The 21,988-nt window shown below is 50.3% G+C and overlaps 1 protein-coding gene across 3 annotated transcripts in view; it reads left to right on the forward strand.

Annotated features, from left to right (window-relative positions):
• DPYSL5 (dihydropyrimidinase like 5) overlaps positions 1-21,988 on the forward strand; it is a 44,965-nt gene that overhangs the window by 14,795 nt on the left and 8,182 nt on the right. For 2 of the 3 annotated variants that reach the window (XM_061625923.1, XM_061625922.1), the window contains exons 2-3: positions 4,963-5,227; positions 20,581-20,739. In XM_061625923.1, coding sequence (XP_061481907.1) covers positions 4,967-5,227; positions 20,581-20,739 — 420 coding nt within the window. In that variant the 5' untranslated portion in view covers positions 4,963-4,966. Of the gene's footprint in view, positions 1-4,433; positions 4,616-4,962; positions 5,228-20,580; positions 20,740-21,988 lie in introns of all 3 variants that reach the window. The other variant, XM_061625924.1, reaches the window with a different exon arrangement.

The raw sequence follows: 21,988 nt of genomic DNA on the forward strand, positions 1-21,988 counted from the left end.
GGGGCCATCTGCTTACCTCCCCCCACCCGTGGGCCATCTCTTTCTCTCCCCTTAAAGTGGTCACCCTGCCAGATAGCTGTGGGGCTGAGGCAGCACTGGAATCACTTCCTGCCGTTCAGAACCTCTCTAGCCACTTGTCAGGCTCGGCCCGGTCACATGCGGAGCTGTGTGGATTTGGCTTCCTGTCTGCGCTGCTGGCACAAGGAAGGAAAGCTGTCTCTGGGGGTGGAGACTGCCTCTCTGACAACTGCTGATTGTAAAGCACTTGTGTAGCCATCTCCAGAGGGCACAAAGGCCAGGCCTGGCTAAGACATAATAGGTTAATTTTGCTTACAATGTAGGGGCGGGGAGGGGGGGCAGCAGAGGCACACTTTCCGGGCAGAAAGTGGGTCCCACAAGGCTCAGATCTGGGCCCAGTGCTCTTAAACGTTTTTATTAATGACTTGGATGAGGAGGGGGAGGGAATGCTTATCAAATTTGCTGATGATACAGAATTGGGGGACACAGCTAATACCATGGAAGACAGAAACAAGATTCAGAGGGATCTTGATAGGCTGGAGCACTGGGCTGAAAACAACAGAATGAAATTTAACAGGGATAAGTGCAAAGTTCTACACCTAGGAAAAAGAAACCAAATGCACAGTTATAAGATGGGGGATACTTGGCTCAGCAATGCTACATGCAAGAAGGATCTTGGAATTGTAGATCACAAGCTGAATATGAGCCAGCAGTGTCATGTGGCTGCAAAAAAGGCAAATACTATTTTAGGCTGCATTGACAGAAATATAGTTTCCAAATTGCATGAAGTATTGGTTCCTCTCTATTCAGCACTGGGTAGGCCTCATCTTGAGTACTGCATCCAGTTCTGGACACCTCACTTTAAGAAGGATGCAGACCAACTGGGACAGGATCAGAGGAGGGCAATGAGGATGCTCGGGGGTCTGGAAAGAAAGCCTTATGAGGAGAGACTGAAAGAACTGGGCATGTTTAGCCTGGAGAAGAGAAGACTGAGGGGAGAAAGATTGCCACACAGAGGAGGGCCGGGATCTCTTCTCAATCGTCCCAGAGTGCAGGACACGAAATAATGGGCTCAAGTTACAGGAAGCCAGATTTTGATTGAACATCAGGAAAAGTTTCCTAACTTTTAGAATGTTAGACAATGAAAAAAACGACCTAGGGAGGTGGTGGGCTCTCCAACACTGGAGGCATTCAAGAGGCAGCTGGACAGACTTGTCGGGGATGGTTTAGGTTGGATTCCTGCATTGAGCAGGAGGCTGGACTCAATGCCCTTACAGGCCCCTTCCAACTCTACTGATTCTATGAAACAGCTGCCTGAGAGTGTGTTCCCCAGACATTGGGGCCAAGAGAATTCTCTGCAGGGGGAGCTTGGTTGAGGAAGACTTCCCCTGGCACTGAAGCCTACCCTCACCTGCCAAACCAGAATCAACTGTGTGGAATTGCTTAGCTTGAATATGGATACAGAGTGCAGAATTCTCAGTTTGACTGTGTGTTAGCTCAGACTACACAAGGCCTGCCTGGAGGGTGGGTTGGGTAAAAGTGCCAGGGGGCAAGCTGTGTGCTTACTGAGCTGCCAGTCTGTGCCAGGCTGGAGGGGCCGACCCGCTGCCCCAGAGTGGCCCTGCCCAATGCAGCTCAGGATGTCTTCCAGGTGTGTGTTGGACCACCCCAGTGGCAGGCAGCATTGAGCAGAGGAAGGAAGAGTGGGGGGGGGGGGCTGGGGCAGGCAGGCAGAAGTATGGCACAGAGTGTTGACAGGGTGTCTTCTTCCTGTCCAAGGCCTTTCCAGCAAAGCAGCAGTTCAGGCACTGCCGGGTCTCCCCCTCCCCATTTAACTTGCCATGGAACCAGCCTTAATTGAAACATTACCCCACCGTCTACCAACCTGGTGCCCTCGAGATGTCCCATCAGCCCCAGCCAGCATGGCCTTAAGAGCTGTCGACCAAAGCCAGGTTGGTGAAGGCTGCGTTGCACTGTTTGGTGCAGGGAAGAACTTCTGGGCCAAGTGCCTAGCAGCAGCAGCCATGACCCCTCAGGACTCTTTGCTGCCAAACCAAGTGGGCGAGGGGGAGAAATGAGGGGGAGGAAAGAGGTGCAGGCACAAAGGCCGCAGTGAAAGGCAGCCTCTGGAGACGGGGAGCAAGATCCGTTTGGCCTGTGTGGCAGCATGATTGTGCAAAATACTCTGCAATCTCTGTCTTTCCTCTTGTTTCACAAGAATCTTATAAGGTAGGCCAGTCCTCTTTCTACTGTTTGGAGTAGAGAGGGAACTCAGGCTGGCTTTTGGCCATGTGCTGCCTCACCCCACAGCCTAGTGAGGATTGGAACTTGGGCCTCCCAGTTTCAAGCACAAAGCAAGGAGAGGTGTGAAGTCTGGGGGGGCTTCCCTTGACCCTGAAGGGAAAGCCTTCCTTGGGCCCACACCACCCCTCCCAAATCCCCCACCCCCATTCGGAAACAGCCTCTGGAGGCTCCAGAGCCAGGTGACTTCTTAGCTCCAGCCGTGGAAGACGTGGCCAGCCTCAGTGAGCCACAGCCCCGTTTCCTGTTCCATAAACGGATATGTGGAGGAGGAAACAGGAGAAGACCCAATCTAGCCGCCTTTGGGGGCCTCTTCTGGCTGTGTCTGCTTACTCCTGCCTCCTGGCGTTGGGTTTGGGTCTCCTGCTCTGCCCTTCCTATTCTCTGTGGGGAGCGTTTGGCCCAAGAGGGTTGCTGGGGTGCTGTTTAAATGACCAACCAGAATAGTGTGATGTGGCTCAGCAGAGAGCTGTTCTCGCGCCTGAAGGTGCGATCCTGCACTATGGAGTTTTCTGGTCCAGGGTATGTCTAGGGCAGGCCTCAACAGGACAGCCCACCCTGCCAGCGCCAGGAGAATGGCTATTGTGTTGGTTAATCGAACTCAGGACTTGGAGGGACTTTCAGCTCGTCTCTGGGGATGAAAGCAGGCGCCAGGGTGGGCACTCTGCCCTTCATAGCTTCTGTGGAAGGAGTCCAGGATGGCTTCTTCTGCTGAAAGCTGCAAAGTTAGTTGGGCGGACACAACAGTGACTGTTGCCCTTCTCGGAGGGGACTTGCCCGCTGGGTCCAGACACTCTCCTGTGCATGGAAGGGCAGGTCAGGTCATACAGGGCTTTTAGGCCGTGGATATGCAGATGGCACCTGTGGCGAGTTTATATTTGAGAGAAAAAGAGCCAGGACCAGAGGCGGCGGCCACTTCTATGAAGGCAGTGGTGGATAAGGGTGAACAAGCAAAAAAGAGACATGCTGATGGTGGAGTCCCCCATGAACCCAGAGCTGGCCACACTCCCTGTGGGAGTCAGTCTGCCATTTGGGAATGTTGAGCCCCGTGCTGTGTCTACTGCTGTGGTCAGGAGCACCTTGTCTGAGTGCTGGCTACTTTTGAGCAACAGCAGACCTTGCCCTCCCCCTCCCTTCTGCGTGCCATGGGGACCTCTCGGTTCTGCCCTAGAAGTCAGTCAGGAAATGTCAGCTGCTCCAGAATGTGGCAGATTGACTCCAGGTTAATTTAAACATTTGTATGCCACCCTTTGTCAAAAGACCACAGGGCAGTTTACAGCATGGAACATCGTATATATCTATGCATAACATAAAAAAAAAAAATTATTTGATCATAAAAATTTGATTCACTAGAAAAGACAATAATGCTGGGGAAAACAGCAGGGAGTAGAAAAAGAGGAAGGCCAAACAAGAGATGGATTGATTCCCTAAAGGAAGCCGCAGACCTGAACTTACAAGATGTGAGCAGGGTGGTTCACGACAGATGCTCTTGGAGGTCACTGATTAATAGGGTCACCATATGTCATAATCGACTTGAAGGCACATAACAACAGCAAACATAAAAAATTAAAACACTTGGGAGCTGCGAGCCACAACAGGTTCTTTAATGTCGGTTCTCTCTGAACTTCCATGGCCTCACCGTGAGAAGAGCCTGGCTGTGGCTGGATGAGGCCAAAGGGGGCCTGTCTAGTCCAGCTCCTATTGTCACAGTGACCAGCCAAATGCCCCAAAAGGAAGCCCCCCCCAGCAAAAGCTGAATGCACCAGCAGTAATGGAGGTATTATGTAGCCAACATGGCTACTAGCCACTGACAGCCTTCTCCATCTAGAGGCACTCCCAAACTACACACCGTTGGTTTCGCCAAGGCCTCCGTTCCCTCACCTTCGCCAGCCACGCTTCTCTTGGGGGATGGGCGCAGGGTCAGCCCAAGACGTTTTCCTTCCCCTCCCCCCGAGTCAAGGTACCCACCTCTGGCAGCCAAATTATTTGGCCCCAGAGGCTGAAAATCCCACAAGTGCTTCTTGTCCTCCCTGGCAATAATAAATTACATTGCTATTTGCTGCCCTTTTGCGACCAGCTGCCTGAGGCTGCCTTCTCTCTCTTCCTAATGGTAGGACCGGCCCTGGGTGGACAATGCAAAGGGCCTCAGAGGCCGTTCTCGAGGAGGCAGGTCCTGAGGTGCTCTGGTTCCTGACCGTGCCTTCACGTGTCTGGTAGTTCTTCACTTGGGCAACACCCCCGCCCAGGGAACGAGGAGGGGCTGATGTCTGGCTTTCCTGTGCCTTCTGACATCCAGGTGAACGTGGCAGGGGGAGCAACGTGGTCTTCAGGGTTTACTGCTCTGCTTGTCATGGGCCTCCCTCAGCCTGGGACACTCTGTGGGGTGTGACTTACCTGACTGGGTTTTCTGAGTCTGGGTGGCTTCTTGGACATGGTCTGTGGCCAGCAAGTTGGCAACGTGGCCTCCAGGTATAGATGCTCTGGACCCCCATTGTTGGAGGGATTCCCTGCGCCTGGGGAACCCTGGGTGCGGTGTGATATGTGGGGTCTTCCTGGGCCAGTGGGCAGAGGAGCAGACACTGTAGTGGCGCAGCCGTCCAAGACTCCTGACCTACATCATGCCATCTCCTCCTCCTTTTCCAGAGCCATGCTCGCCAACGCTGCCACAATGCGGATCCTCATCAAGGGGGGGAAGGTAGTGAATGATGACTGCACCCTGGAGGCCGATGTTTACATTGAGAACGGCATCATCCAGCAGGTCGGCCGCGAGCTCATGATCCCCGGCGGAGCCAAGGTCATAGATGCCACCGGCAAGCTGGTGATCCCGGGGGGCATCGATACCAGCACGCACTTCCACCAGACCTTCATGAATGCCACCTGTGTGGATGACTTCTACCATGGCACCAAGGTAGCTACCCTTCTCTCTTGATTGCAGAGCCGCAGTGGCTGGGGGGGGGAAGAGTGCCTTAAGGGCTGTCTGATGTAGGTGGGGTGTCCCCCACTGGCTGCTTTCAACATGTGAGGTGGGGGTGGGAATGCTCCCCAAGTAGGAGTGTAGTTAATTGCTAGGGAGACTTGAGCTCCCCATATTGTCTTGGGCTGTGACTGGATGAGGCCAGGAGTTGGGAGGCCAGCCGTTGACCTGAAGGGACTCTACTGGACATCAGCAGGAACACCCCCCTCTTCTTCTCCAACATTTTTTGCCTTGGCACCATCAAAGCACGTTGTGGGCTGGGTCAGCTGGACAAGTCAAATCTCCAGTCTCTGAACAGTTTTATTTATTTATTTATTTATTCCATTTATATACCGCCCCATAGCCAAAGCTCTCTGGGCGGTTTACAGCAATTAAAAACATTAAAAACAAGTATACAAATTTTAAAACACAAAAAACAATTTAAAAGCACAATTTAAAAAATTAAGAACGCATGAGTTTTGCTTTCAAGCTTTGATGTGACCATTCTTGACACTTTGAGTGTCAACTTGCTACACTTTGGAATCCATAGTGGTGCTTTCTAGATGAACCCTGTATGTGAACATTACAGCAGTACTCCATGCGTTTATAGGCGGAATGTTGGCATTTTGAGGCTAGGAGTGTCGTTCATGGTTGTCTATATTCATAGACAAACATCCACACCTACGTACAGTATATGTAGGATATCAGAATTAATTTGTTGTAGTGGCCAAGATAATCCACATGGTGAACATGGAATAAAATCAGTCATTTGTCATTTCCCTTTCAGCAAGTTTGCTCTATCACTGTCAGCTTTTAGGTATTACAGCTTTCGTAGACTCATAGAATAGAGTGGGAAGGGGCCTACAAGGCCATCAAGTCCAACCCCCTGCTTAATGCAAGAATCCAACCTAAAGCATCCCTGATGGGGCTGTCCAGCTGCCTCTTGAAGGCCTCCAGGGTTGGAGAGACCACACTTTTGCTCAACCAGGGCTGTTTGGGTTCTATCTTAGGGGGGCCGACACCTTCCCAAAGAAAGATGGGGGGAGCACTTGAACTAGCACCTCATCATAGTTGGTTGTGTTTTAGGGGAAGATGTCTGCGGCTGGGGCCATCCTGAAGACTCTGTGCCTCTGCCCCTTGGCTCCTGGCAGAATTGCTGCCTTCAACTCCGTCCTTATCAGGTGGAAGCTTCTGCCACTCGGATGGGGAATATCTCTGGCCCTCCAAATGAGGCTGGACTCCACCTCCCATTATCCCCAGTCAGGATGGCCAGTGGTTAGGGGCAATGGGAGTTGTAGTCCCACAACACCTGGAGGGCGCCAGGCTCCCCACCTCTGGTCTACAGAGCTACCAATGCCCAAGATGTCAGCGGGCAGGCGCTGAAGCTGTGATGCCCTGCCCTCAGCTTAGAGCCCAGCCTGCTCCTTTTGGGTGGAATCTCATGCTGTGGGGGTGGGCTACTCTTTACATGAGGAGGAGCATGAAGAAGGGGAGGAGAAGAGCCTGCCCACCCCCCTTGCCCACCCGTCTCTGGCCTTGCCTTGCTTCTGCTTGGCTAATTTGAGCCATTTTCTCCCAGCCTGGCCCCATATCCTTCCACGTTGAGCCAATCAAAGTGTTTTCTTGTGGGAGTCAGTGAAGCAGCCATGTGCAATCCGTGTGAGGTGCACGTGGCAGAAGTGCCCCTCTTCTCTCTCCCTTCCTCCCTCCCGCATCTTTTGGATCAGAGGTGGTGCAATATCTTGAGCCAGCCCTGTCTGTGAGTAGGGAAAAAATGGGGAGGGCAGCTCCAAAGGGACAAAATGTTTGCCAAAACGGGTGGGGAGTGGGGGAGACGAAGCTTCAAACTTGCTCAGAAGGAGGAAGTTCAGTGGGCTCCCCAGCGGGGGGCCCAAAACATGTTGAGTCTGCTGAGGACACCCTGAGAAAACCCTCCTCTTACTCCCCGCCCCTGCTGTCCAGCCCGCCATTTTCTTTTTAAGTGGAGCTTACCTGTGGGAATGTTCCAGAAACGTATCACATTGTCCTTCCCTCCTAAGCTTCAGGAAGTAGTTGATGTTGGAAGTGGGGCAAGAGCAACTCCTGTTTTGTTCTTTTGTTTAAGCTCCAGAAGGAAGCTAGAGCGAGGGTCCTCCAGATGGATAGGTTTGTTTACCTTTACCTGTGATGCTCTGACTGACTTCCTTCTGTCGCTAGACTGTGATGCCTTTAGGGAAGCTTACCTGCCCCTCCTCCTTCTGCCCTTTCCACTCCATTCTTCTCTGGCTGTCCGTGAGAGAGGAGACATCCCATTGTCTCTGCTCTCTCCGAGCATGGGGCTGACTCCTACACCTGGGAGTTATGCCTCCAACTTAGTTAGTTAGCTAGAACTAGGCATGCCTTTCTATCTACTGTGTATTTCTATAAATAAAGTAGCTTTTCTTATTTTACTAAGTCTCCAGTCTCAGTGATGCTGTTGCAGGGTAAAAGCCTGCTTTCTTAGTCAAACGCACGCACACGCTGGCACACTCGCTTTTCAACATCTGCTGTTACTTTGCTGCTGTGGTTGCTTTAAACTAAATTAAGCACACACAAATAAACACAGCCAACAGTTGAAAGACCTCTGCAAGAGGCCGTTTCTGGGTTGGTGTTTGGGCCTTGCCTGAGGCAGATTCACAGTCCTGCAGGACAATGGGAATAGCCTCTCCCACATAGGGATGAGGTTGAGGAACCCTACAATTTATCAATTTATATTACATTTATATCCCACCTTTCCTCCAAGGAGCTCAAGGTGGCATACAGGCATGGCTCTCCCCCTCCTGATTTTATCCTCACAACAACTCTGTGAGGTAGGTGAGGCTGAAAGACAGCGACTGGCCCAAGGTCACCCAGGGAGCTTCATGGCCGAGTGGGAATTTGAACCCTGGTCTCCCTTCGCCAACTGGGTGGCCCCAACTCTCATCAGCCCCAGCCAGCACTGCTGTGCTCCTGTCTGCCCCAGCACCATGGGGGAGTGCTGGCTGGGGCTGATGTGTGCGGTAGTCTGAAACGGCTGGTGGGCCCCAGGTTGGCAAAGGCCAATATCAAAAAGCAAGTCTTGCTGAAGAAGAAGGAGCGTGGCTTCTGCAAGGATATGTCCTGTCTCACGGGACTTCTAGAATTCTTCAAGTGTGCCAACAAGCATGTTGGCGGGGAGTGGGTCTCGTAGGTGTAAAGGCTTTTGATCTAGTTCCTTACCAAAGACTCCTGAGGACAGGCCCTCTTATGGGTCAGTAGCTGGGTGAAGAACAGGGTACACAGGAGGAGGTGTAAATGGGGAGTTATCACAGTATCAAGATGTAGAAAGTGCCGTCCCCCAAGGATCAGTATTGGGACCTTTGCCTTTTAACTTGCTCGTAGATGGCCTGGAGTTTGGGGTGAGGAGGGAGGTGGCCAGGTTTGTGAATGACACCAGTACACATTCACCCAGTTGCAGAGATATGTTTGAGTCTCTTTGCATCCCCCACATGCCTCAAATGGAGTGTTGGGCCACAGAGAGGAGACCCTGGCCTGTGACAGAATCATAGAATAGTAGAGTTGGAAGGGGCCTATAAGACCATCAAGTCCAACCCCTTGCGCAATGCAGGAATCCAAATCAAAGCGTCCCCGACAGATGGCTGTCCAGCTGCCTCTTGGATGCCTCCAGGGTCGGAGAGCCCACTACCTCTCTAGGTCATTGGTTCCATTGTCGTATGGCTCTAACAGGTAGGAATTAAGCCCTGCTGCAGCCTCCTATATTTATTTGCACAGGTGCATCCTGCCTGGTCCAAGTAACATCAGTGATGATGTGGAGGGTTAATTTACCTGCAGCTCGCCTATATGCTGTCTGTGTCCAGTTTCCAGTTTGCAAAGGTTTGTCTGCAAAAGGCAAACTAGCTCTGTGTAGGCCAGAAATGAACAAGGACAAACATCTCAGTCCTCCTCAGGCAGCCTTCGACAACCTGGCGCCCTCCATGGTCAGTGCAAGTATGCTTCTGAGTACCAGTTGCTGGAAACCACAGGAGGAGAGAGTGCTCTTGCACTCAGGTCCTACTTTCAGGTTTCCCATAGGCATATGTTTGAGAACAGAATGCTGGACTACATCTCCCATCAGCCCCAGCAAGCACATGCCCATATTTATTATTTATTTATTTATTTATTGTATTTGTATACCGCCCCATAGCCGAAGCTCTCTGGGCAGTTTACAGTAACTAAAAACATTAAAACAAATATACAAGTTTAAAACACATCTTTTAAAAACAATTTAAAACACACTAAAAAATTTAAAACAATTAAAAAAAACACATGCTAAGATGCCTGAGAGAAGAGGAAAGTCTTGACCTGGCGCCAAAAAGATAACCGTGATGGCGCCAGGCACATCTCGTCAGGGAGATTGTTCCATATGTGCAGTAGAGCTCCCTTCTGTTCCAGGACCACCCCTGGCTCTGTCATGTGCTTAGTGAGCAAGGTTCTTGTCTGTGCGAAGCCCAAAACTCCTTGAAATGCCAAATTTCCCCCTGGAAACATGATCTAAATGAGCGGGTTGGGGTTGTTAGGGACATGGCTTCATGCCGTGAAGTTGGGGCTGGGATGTTGAGAGCACATGGTCTGTTGTGAGTCCCCTATCCCCTTTCCTGCCTGGGAAGGGATGGCCCCTTTGCCATTACTGTCTCCCTTAGAGGATGTTGACATCTCCCTCTGGGGCAAGACAGGGCCGTGGCTGCTTTGTGTGGGACATAATGGTTGTAAATTGAGAGGGGCTGGCATCCTTTGGCAGGGGCAGTTCTTGGTGGGTGGCTGGTGCCAATCTCATAGGAGACAAATAGCCCTCGAACTGAGTGTTTTGTGTGCAAAACCAGGAGTGTTTCTCCACACCCAGTTAAAAATGTGTCTCCTGCATCTCTTCTGGGACTGGATTCTTGGACAATCTCTGTGAGTGTGACGCAGCTGCCTGCGCTTCACATTTTGTGCATGGAGAGGTGCAGTGGATTCTTTCACTGGAAACATTTGCCTCCATGGGGGTGGGGGGAGAGGATGGGCCTACCCCTTTTCCATCTTCTGCAGCGGGTAGGGGGTTCAGCATGGTGGAAGGGTCTCGCTTCACTTCTGCAAGCTGAACAGGAGGACCACCTCTTGCGGGTGGCATGCCTGCACCCCCTTCTTGTGCTTCCACAGCCCCACAAGGAAAGTATTTTATTTATTGTAGTTTATTTTAAAATTTTAATTACAGCTTTTTGGCATTATGACACCAAAGTGGTTTCCATGTAATATTTATTTATTCATTATTTGATTTATATCCTGCCCTTCCTCCCAGCAGGAGCCCAGGGCAGTAATACACACCAGCACTAACCAAACTACAAAAAATAATAAAATATATTTTACAGTACATAGCCAGTAGCACCAATTTCATTCCACTTAGGAGCTCCTCTGCCCTGGGTGAAGGTGTGTCTGCCCTCACCTTTGGCTGGCCCTATGAGCTCTTTCCCCTCCTCACTCTGCACATGCTCAGCCTCTCCTGCGTGCCCCTTGCCATGATGTTGGCAGCATTTTGTGTGTGTGGGTTAGAAGGCACATGACACCCCCCCAAGTGTGCCCTGAAAGTGGGGGAGCCTGACGGGGGTGGAGTGTGTGAAGCCAAGGGGGCCTCCCTGGCAGCTGCCCCCGACTCTTGCTGGAGTGGGATAGGGGGGCTGGCTTGGTGGAGCAGGTGGCAACTGCTGGTGTCATTTGTGGGGCAGGTGTGGAAAGGGGTTAGGTCATCCAAAGGAGGACTGGTTTTCCCTGCGTCAAAGGAACTGGAAGCGTTGCATGGAGTGCTGCTCCCCACAATATTTCAGCTTCCTCAAGCAGAGCCTGGTGAAAAGCCCCAGTTGCAAAAGGGGGGGGTCGACAGGGAGGGAGGGGCTTGTCACTCTCACCCCCTGTGCCTGTGCCGGCTCTGCCCAGCTGTCCACGCTGCCCCTGCCTTGCTGTCATCTTTGGTGCTGCTGGGAGCTGTCCAGGCCTCTGGTGCTGAAGATGCTCGGGTCCCCTGACGTCACGCAGCAAAAGCGGCAGACGCAGCTGGAGGAGGCTGCCTGGGCTCCTTTTCATTTTGTACAAAAAATCAAGCCAGAAGGAGGAGTTCTATGGAACTGGAACATGTTTTTTAAGTTATTGTTTTTAAAACTTCTACCCAGATTTTTTCTTTTAAGCAAGTGAACTAATGGTGGCTTACAAAATCATTACATTTGGCTCGGTGGGATGAAAATGGAACCTGTGCTGGTTGTTCTGTTTTGTTTTTTCTTTGTACACCGTTAAAGTTATGAAATATGAAACAAAGGGTTATTGGATTGTATATTAACTCTTATGATTCTTATTGTTATATTTGAAAAATGAAAAGTAAAAAGTAAAAAGAAATCATTACATTTCAGACATTTTCCTAACATGCAGCCACAAAGGGAATATTAATAACAGCCAGAGAAACATTATTTATTTCATTTATGAATTGCTTCCCATGAGGTGTCCCAAAGTGATTTACAATATCATAAAAACATGCATATATAAACAGGTAACACAATTGGCTATATTGAAGAAAGCAACATTCAGGCATCTGCCTTTTTGCGCAGCCATGCTTTCATCCAGCCTTCCCCAATGTTTTGGACCTCAGCTGCCATCAGTCCTGGCATCTCGCAGCTGTGTTGGTTGGAGCTGATGGCAGTTGTAGTGCAAAACATCAAGAGGGCACCAGGTTGGCAAGGGATGCTTTAACCAGTGGGCAAACAATAAGTGTTATGGCCTGCTTGATCTGACCTGGCAGAACATGTCTCGGAGAGAGGGTCATCCAACCTGTTCCTCCACACGCTCGCTCTTCTGATCTTCCTGGGTCACCTGGAGATTGCCTTCCAGCTGCATGCAGACTTCTCCTTTGTAAGAAGTGAGCCTGCTCTGGATCTACATGCACCATTTCCTTGACAGATGCGCACCCTTTCTAACACAGAACTAAGCTCCTGAGCAATATGTTCCCCTTCTTTCCAACGGAAACCAGCTCTGCACATTGCTGATTGGATGGCCTTTGTTGAAAATCACAAAGCCACCTCCCTCCCCGTCTGGCTGTGCAGAGTGATGATTTGCTGGTCCTTGTGACAATCACAGAACTGCGTCCTCCTCTGCTGTGAATGATGTTTCACATTTTTAAAAGAGGACATGGAAGAAACGCTTATTGTGGGAAGCATGTCCATCGCATTTTCTTTTAAGCCAAAAGCCTGTCTCAAGCACAGGCAAGGGATGAAAATGCACCCTGGATTCAGAGCCAGGCCTGTGTCCCAGCAGAGGAGCGAAGGCGTGGGGAGGCAGAGCCCACCCTAGAGCAGGAGTTCCTGCACCCACTCCTGATGGTGGTATGCCTGCCTGCCTGCCCGCCCTCCTGCCCCTTTCTCTCTGCCATGGTTTATGCCAGGGGTGTAACAAGAACGAGGGAGGGAAAAGTGAGGTGGGGGTAGTGGAAACCGATGGAGCATTTGGGGGGGAGGGGCTGGGAGCCCTCTGCAGGCCATCATGGCAGGCTGTGCCAGGGGTGACCCCTTCTTCCACCTACGCTGGCAGCTGCTGTGCAGGGAGGGAGAGGCTATTGAAAAGGTGCAGCCAGGCCGTGTGGCCCCTGATAGATTACCCCAGAGGGAGTGCGGCCCTTGACAGAAAATCGGTCCCCTGCTGGTTGACCTGATTGTTTGTTGGGAATGAAAGCCTTCAGGGGGGCATGTGACTGAACAGTGGATTAGGAATCCTGCATATTGTACACAACATTGTGAAAGACTGAAGGAAGCTGGGGCCTGCTGGGGCCACTGACCCTTTCAGCTCAGTTCTTTCTCTTTGCAAGGATCAAGAAATCAGGAGTTGTTCAGGGCTTTAGCCAGGATGACTGAGCCTGTGGGCCAGCCCTGCTCCTCCCATCCTCTGAAGGAGGCGGCGAAGAGGCTTGCCCCATTTCTCTCCTGTGAACTTCTCCTCCCCTGCAGTGACAGGAGAGCATCCAAGGTGCAGCTGGAATTGCATTGGACAAGAACAGAAGTAGCCGCCTGATAACCAGCCGGCGTCTTTGTCTGTCTGGCTCACTGTTGACGACACTGACCGACAGCAGCTCTCCAGAGTTCCAGACAGGGACTGTGCCTGGAGATGCCATTGGGGGACTGAACCTGGGACCTTCTCCGTGCAAAGTGGGTGCTCTGCCACTGAGCCACTACGGCCCTTCCCCAAGGCAGGTGGGGAACATGGGCCTGTCTGCCTGTCTGTGCTCCTAATTCATTCTCGAACCCCACTGAGACCAGACTCTCTGGCTCCTGCCCAGCTTAGGCAGGTATGGAATCGTCTCCCTTCAGATTGCCCATTAGTCTCAAGGATCACAAAGGGGTCCTCAATTTTTGGATAGCCTTGGTAGCCAACAACAACTTGTGTAAGTTGGTATGGGCTCATGCCAGGCAACAGATCCAGCCCACAGCTGTCCAGGCACTCAGCATACCCAGCAAGTGCAAAGGCAGCACCAATCACTGCTCCCTCTACCTTGGCGATACAGGCAGAATCACGGAATCATGGAATAGTAGAGTTGGAAGGGGCCTATAAGGCCATCCAGTCCAACCCCCTGCTTAATGCAGGAATCCAAATCAAAGCATTCCCGACAGATGGCTGTCCAGCTGCCTCTTGAAGGCCTCCAGTGTCGGAGAGCCCACTACCTCTCTAGGTCATTGGTTCCATTGTCATATGGCTCTAACAGTTAGGAAGTTTTTCCTGACGTCCAGTCGAAACCTGGCTTCCTGCAACTTGGGCCCATTATTCCGTGTCCTGCACTCTGGGACGATCGAGAAGAGATCCCGGCCCTCCTCTGTGTGAGAACCTTTCATGTACTTGAAGAGTGCTATCATATCTCCCCTCAGTCTTCTCTTCTCCAGGCTAAACATGCCCAGTTCTTTCAGTCTCTCCTCATAGGGCTTTGTTTCCAGTCCCCTGATCATCTTCGTTGCCCTTCTCTGAACCCGTTCCAGTTTGTCTGCATCCTTCTTGAAGTGCAGAGACCAGAACTGGACACAGTATTCAAGATGAGGCCTAACCAGTGCTGAATAGAGGGGAACTAGTACTTCATGCGATTTGGAAACTATACTTCTGTTAATGCAGCCTAAAATACCATTTGCCTTTTTTGCAGCCACATCACACTGTTGGCTCATATTCAGCGTTTGATCAACGACAACTCCAAGATGTTTCTCACATGTCGTATTGCTGAGCCAAGTATCCCCCATCTTATAACTGTGCATTTGGTTTCTTTTTTCTAAGTGTAAAACTTTGCATTTATCCCTGTTAAATTTCATTCTGTTGTTTTCAGCCCAATGCTCCAGCCTATCAAAGTCCCTTTGAATTTTGTTTCTGTCTTCCACTGTATTAGCTATGCACCCCAATTTTGTATCATCTGCAAATTTGATAAGCATGCTCTGTACCTCCCCATCCAAGTCGTTAATAAAAATGTTGAAGAGCACTGGGCCCAAGACCGAGCCTTGTGGTACCCCACTCGTTACTTCCACCCAGTTTGAGAAGGAACCATTGATAAGCACTCTTTGAGTATGATCTTGGAGCCAGCTGTGGATCCATCTGATAATTGTTCCATCCAGCCCACATTTAGCTAGCTTGCTAATCAGAATACCATGGGGCACTTTGTCAAAAGCTTTGCTGAAGTTGAGATATATTACGTCCACAGCATTCCCACAGTCTACAAGGGAGGTTACCCAATCAAAAAATGAGATAAGATTAGTTTGGCAGGATTTGTTCTTCATAAATCTGTGTTGGCTCCTAGTAATCATTGCATTGTTTTCAAGGTGCTTTCAGATTGACTGCTTTATAATCTGCTCCAGAGTTTTTCCAGGGATTGATGTTAGGCTGACTGGTCTGTAGTTCCCCGGTTCCTCCTTTTTGCCCTTTTTGAAGATAGGGACATTAGGTCTCCTCCAGTCTTCCGGCACTTCACCAGTCCTCCACGATTTCTCAAAGATAATAGACAGCGGTTCTGAGAGTTCTTCAGCCAGTTCCTTCAATACTCTAAGATGCAGTTTATCGGGCCCTGCTGTTTTGAACTCATTCAGCGTGATTAGGTATTCCTTGACCGTTTGTCCAGTCATTCAGAGGTCATTAGCACTGACCTCTGAATAGAGAAATCTTAGCTGAATAGAGAAATCTTAGCTGATTCATTGCATATTATTATATTAATTGCATATATTAATTGCATATATTTTAGTTGGTTAATTTGCTCTTGTATGAACCTGCCCAGCAGCTGAGGGTGTCCTTGGAGGTCCTTCTGCAGATGCCCTCACCTCCAGAGTTGAGCTGGATGCCTACCAGCGAGGAAGCAATTTCTGTGATTGCGTCTTGAGAGTTGCTTAGTGAGGTCTTACTAAGGACGATCACCGGGCAAGGAAAGCTTTCCACATAAATACAAAACCATTTCATAAAGGCAGGCAGTTGCTGTGAGCCTAGCAGGCCTCAGCGAGGGTCCTTCCACCTCCCTCATGGAGAACCCAGGAGACAGCCACAGCAGCGTTTGAGCATGACCCCTCCCTCCAACCCTTAGACCCTCCAGTAATGAGACTTTGGGGACTGTCCAGGATGGTAGTAGGTTGCACCCTTGCCCAGCTGAGCCAATGGCTGCTGGCAGGATCAGGGCCCCTGATCTTGTTTGTCCTGAGCCGTGTGGTCCTGCAAAAGTGGGTCAAGGAGCGTTGCCAGTGAAAAGCAGTGACCTGTGAATTGCTCAGATAATCCATAAAGCGTCAGGAACAAAGGCATTGTGGGAGTCTTCATTTGCTCACTGTGGCTCAGGGGTGAAGTTGCCTTGTATACCAAGTTGGTCCATCCAAGTTGGGCTGTTGGTCCATCCAGCAGTGACTGTCCTGGGTCTCAGGCAGACTGGGATGTGAGATGCAGGCAGCTGAACCTGGGCCTTTCAGCACTCAAAGGACATGCTTTTCTAGTGGGCTATAGTTTTGCCTGTCAATCAGTGTTTGTTTATTAACATAACTTTCCTTGCCATCCTGACCATTTGTCGCAGCGTTACATGCATGCTTAATTTCACAGTGCAGTTCATAAAAAGGAACAAACCGCAGTCGCAGCAGCGGCAGACGACGTGTTCAGTGAGTCCGAAGGTCCATCTGTGCTAGTCTAGTCAGTTGCCAGCCTGGTTCCCTGAGCTTGCTAAAATCGGCTTTCCTGAAATCCAAGGTCCATGTTTGACTATATTCTTCTTTGGCTTTCCCCAGAATCCCGAATTCCAGCACTACGTGGTCACTTTCCCCCAAGGTACCGACCGCTTTAATTCCTGTGACCAATTCGTCTCTATTAGTTAAGATCAGGTCCAGGATTGCCGATCCCCTTGTTCCTTCTTCTACTTTTTGAAAGAGGAAGTTATCAGCAAGGCCCATCAGGAATTTGTTGGAGGCTTTGTGCTTCGCAGAGTTTGTCTCCCAGCAGATATCTGGGTAGTTGAAGTCCCCCATCACTACTACTTCTTGCCTCCTTGAGATTTCAGAGATTTGTTTGAGAAAGGCCTCGTCTACCACCTCTTCTTGGCCAGGGGGTCTGTAGTAGACACCTACTACCATGTCGGTTTTATTTGTTTCTCCATTTATTTTTACCCAAATGGTCTCTACCGGACCCCTTTGTTCGCTCTCTTGGATTTCCATAGAGGTGTATTTGTCTTTGACGTATAACGCTACTCCCCCTCCTTTTCTGTTGCTTCTATTCTTTCTGCAGAGTTTATATCCTTGAATGGCTATATTCCAATCATGGGAGTCATCCCACCAAGTCTGTTATCCCTATGAAGTCATATTTGCCTTGATGCACTAAGACTTCAAGCTCCTCTTGCTTGTTTCCCAAGCTCCACGCGTTGGTATATAGACAGCAGAAGTCTCTTTTGTCCCGATTGGATTCCTCCGTTAATATACCGTGAGCTTTGCCGTGCATCCCTTTCTCTCTCCCAGTGTCTCCTGTTCCCTTCAAATTGTTGCGTTTACAACCCGCTGTCTTTGGATCGGTATTTAAGCTATCATCTCCATCCCCCAGAGGCTTTAGTTTAAAGCCCTCTTGATGAGTTTTGCCATACTTCTGCCAGAGATTCTTCCCAGTCCTCGTGAGGTGCAGCCCATCTCTTGCCAACAGTCCCCCCTCCAAGAAGCTTAGACCGTGGTCCCAGAATCCAAACCTCTCCCGTCGACACCATCTGCGTAACCAGTCGTTGACCTGCAGTATCTCCCTTTCCCTTTGTAGTCCTCTATCCTTCACGGGAAGAATTGACGAGAAGACCACCTGCGCCCCCAAATCCTTGACCTTCCTACCCAGAAGTCCGAGGTGATCTGTTGCAAGGTGTTTCTGGCCGTGTCGTTCGTGCCTCTGTTCTTGGGCAAGCCCAACTCTCTCACGTGGCACCTTTCTCTTCTGCTGCTGTGCTCTTTTCAAAGTGAATCTCAAACGGTGGGTCGAGACCCCTGGGCTGGAACTAGTGATGACAGCAATGCAACTTGGGGGGTGCTGTGGGGAGAGGCTAGGCAGGTTGAAAAGGAAAACAGGACTAAGTGCGGTTTTCCTACGGGTCATATTTTGAGAGCCTGCCCTGAAAGTGAATGCAGCATTATCTGCATTCTGGATTATCTGATGATCTGGATCCATTCCAGTCTGGCTTCAGGCCTGGCTGTGGCATTGAAACTGCCTTGGTCATCCTGGCTGATGACATCTGTTGGGAGAGAAATGGGGGAGTGCAACCCCACTCAAGCTCTTGATCTCTGGGCAGCTTTTGATACTTTTGATGTGTGCCAATAAATTGAGGCTAAATCCTGAAGAGACAGAGGTGTTACGTGTCTAGAGTTCTCCCGTCCCCTTGACCCTTGCCCCATCCTGGCTGCTGAGAACTAGCCATAGGGGACTGCCTGGGTGGGTCCAGGGAGTTATTAATGCTTCACTGGAGGAGGGAGAGGTGTCATCTGCCTTGAGGGAGGCAGTGGCGTGTCCACTCCTTGAGAGGATTTCTGTGGCCCCAGAAGTGTTAAACAGCTATTGCCCCCTGGCAGATACCCCTTTATGGGCAAAGTGCTCAAGAAGGTGGCGGCGGTCTGACTTCAAGCATGCTTGGAGGAAACTGATTACTTGGATCCATTCCAGTCTGGCTTCAGGCCTGGCCGTGGCACTTAAACTGCCTTGGTCATCCTGGCTGATGACATCTGTTGGGAGAGAAATGGGGGAATGCAACCCCTCTCGAGCTCTTGATCTCTGGGCAGCTTTTGATACTCTTGACCACGGTATCCTTCTGGAGCATCTCAGGGAGGTGGGTGTTGGGGACACAGGTTCACTGGTTATGCTCGTACCTCTGGGGGCACGTCCAAAAAGTAGTTATGGGAAGCTACTGTTCAGCACTATGGGAGCTATCCTGTGCTGTCCCCCATGCTATTTACAATCAGGAAGCTTCTTCAGGAAATTTGGAATGAGGTGTCATTAATATGCTGATGACACCCAACTCTTATGTCTGTTCCAACTGAACCAGGAGAGGCAGTTGAGATGCTGGTCCAGTGCTTGGAGGCAGTGATGGGCTGGATGTGTGCCAATAAATTGAGGCTAAATCCTGCAGAGACAGAGGTGTTACGTGTCTAGAGTTCTCATGTCCAGGAGGTGGAGAGATGGCCTGTTCTGGACAGGGTTGTACTCCCCTGGAAGGAGCAAGTCTGCAGCCTAGGGGGTGCTCCTGGATCCGACATTGTCCTTGGAGGCTCAGATGGCCTCAGTGGCTAGGAGTGCCTTTTTCCAGCTCCAGGTTTGGCCCCTTTTGGACAGCAAATTTTTATATTTATTTATTTATTGTTAAAACTTGTATACTCCCCGACTAGCAATAGCTCTGGTAACTTCCAGATTGGATTATTGCAATGTGCTCTATGTGGGGCTGCCGTTGAAGACGACTTGGAAACTTCAACTGGTCCAAAATGCATCAGCCAGATTACCATCTGGGGTCCCCTTTAGATCTCATATAACACCTGTACAGGCATACCCCGCTTAACGTCGCTTCACTGAACGTCGCCTCGCTATAACGTACATGCTCCATATGCCTGTATTTCTCCAGAAATGCAGCGCAGCAGCAGAGGCTTTAGTGCATGGGGGTGGAAATAGATGCGATTGCGCCACTGCAAATCAGCTGGGAGGCGCAATCGCAATCAGCTGAGAGGCGCGGCAGCGCAGCAGCAGAGGCTTTAGCGCGGGGCTTTGAGGCTCCGCATGAAGGAGAGGGAAAAAAAGTTTTAAAAGGTAGTGCTTCATTTTAAGGACGTTTTCGGTTTACGTACTCGCTCTGGTCCCATTGAGTACGTTAATGCGAGGTATTCCTGTATTAAAATAGCTGCATTGGTTGCCAGTTCATTTTTGTGGGCAACTGAAGGTGCTCACACTAGTGTTTAAAGCCCTACATGACTTAGGTCCCAAATATCTAAAAGACCACTTCCTTCCTTATGGACTCTCATGGGTGATGAGAATGGCTGAAGGGGGGTCCTTGGCACTTCTGCTGCCCTCAGAAGTTCAGGGGGGTGGCCCAGGACAGGTACTCTCTGGCAGCCCCTCAGCTGTGGACCTCCCTCCCTACAGAGCTGTGTCTGGCAACTTCACTGCACAGCTTTAGGCAAATGCTGAAGATGCACATCTTCACCCTTTGACACCTGAGACATGCATTTTTAGGACCCACCCTATTTTGTGAATGTAATGGGTTTTAATTGTTTTTAATACTGTGTTTTGAATTTCTGTAGACCCAGGGTCTAATGGTGAAGGGCAGGCAGTAGCAGTAGTAGCAGTAGTAGCAGTAATAATAATAATATTAATGTTAATAATAATAATTCTTTCCTCCTGCTGACCTCGTAGAGAACCATTAGTTCTTCTGTCGTAGTTGGATGCCAACCAGCGAGTCTCACTGGCTTGTCCATCGGGGCACTCTAGGCCACAGGTCCTGATTTGAACAGGGACTTGCTGTCAGCTGCACCTGAGCTCTGAGTGATTATGGAGATAATTTCTGCAGCTGTGGACTGTCTGAAGAGTGTCTCTGAGCATATGCAGAGCACCATAATTGTGCCTTCCAGCCCATCCCCGGTCTATTAGACGTTCTGCTATTGCTTTATCTTGCTGCTGTTGCTAATGTTAAGTTGTTTCCTTCCTTAAATGAGGTAACTGTTGTTTTCTGGTTGGTTGGTTTTGATTATTGGCTGCTCTGGAAGAGTTTAACTAGTTGTAAACAGGCCCCTCTCTGAAGAGCTTCCTTGTGTCTCTGTGCACAGGCCGCCCTGGTTGGGGGAACCACAATGGTGATTGGGCATGTGCTCCCAGACAAGGACATCTCCCTGCTGGATGCTTACGAGAAGTGCCGCAGCCTGGCCGACCCGAAGGTGTGCTGTGACTATGCCCTGCACATGGGCATTACCTGGTGGGCACCAAAGGTAAGAGGGGGAGAAGAGCCTATTGAGTCCGTCTGTTGGCCCACCTCCCTCAGGATCATCTGTGCCAGTAGCCTTTTCATCATCATCATCATCAACTGTTATTCACAGTCAACTGACCACAAATATAAAACATAAATAATGCTGGGAGTTATAAAATAAGACTACATAGTAAAACAGGGTACAGTGAGCAGCAAACTGGATTATATAAACAACTCAATTTATTTAATTACCGTTGACAATCATACAGAGTCTATTCCGGATGGCCAAGTTCGGGAATTTTGCCACTTGCTCAGTAATTGCCTTATCTGAACCCTCAAGTAAAACAGTCAAAAGGGACCCAAGAGAACAGTCTGGGAAAGACTGCATAATAGGGTATATTAGGTCTTTTCTGGCCCCTTCCTAACAGCTACAATTAAACAGGACGTGTGGAATAGACTCCGCTTCGTCATTATCACAGGGGCAGCATCTCTTGTTTCTTGGCGTTTTTTTATATCTGCCATCCAAAAGTTTAGAGGGAAGGACATTAAATCAAGCCAAAGAGAATGCCCTCCTATACTTGGAGATAAATAACCAGCTTAGGTAGGGCATCCCCTCTTTGCTTTTTCAGATCTGGGACCCGCCTTTAGCCTTGGAGGGTAAGGCTATCAGTGGCTACTGGCCATGATGGCTGCTTCTGAATACTGGTTGCTGGAAGCCGCAGGAGGGGCAGGTGCTCTTGTGCTCAGGTCCTGCTCCCAGGCTTCCCCTTGCAGCATCTGGTTGGCCACTGGGAGAACAGGATGCTGGACTGGATGGGCCCCCTTGGGCCGGATCCAGCTGCAGCCAAGCTCTTCTCATGGGTTTAGGTGCTCTTGGCAACGCACTTCTTAATTCACTTGCCATAGATTTGTAGGGTGGCAGTGCTGCTTTTGCAGCCTTCTGTAGTTCAGGATGCGACCCATCAGTCGGAGACCACTGCTCTTCTGCACTGACTGACAGCATCTCTCCAGGGCGCCAGACGGGCTGTCTTATCCCCGCCCTGCCTGGAGAAGCTGCTGGGGTTGACCCCAGGACCCCTTGCTCCCAGAGCAGGTGCTCGGCCACGGTGTGGTGGCCCTTCTGCCCAAGGGCGGCCTCCGGGCTCCGTAGCCCTGCCTCCTTGCTGCACTGGTCACAGCCATCTGGCTCACCTGCCGAGGTTGCTGCCAGACTGACCGCCCGCATTGCCTCATCCATCAGGCCACACTGAGGGCCGGTGCCTTAAGCGTGC

The sequence above is a fragment of the Rhineura floridana genome, chromosome 4 (assembly GCF_030035675.1).
Source record: "Rhineura floridana isolate rRhiFlo1 chromosome 4, rRhiFlo1.hap2, whole genome shotgun sequence".
Lineage (NCBI taxonomy): Eukaryota > Metazoa > Chordata > Lepidosauria > Squamata > Rhineuridae > Rhineura > Rhineura floridana.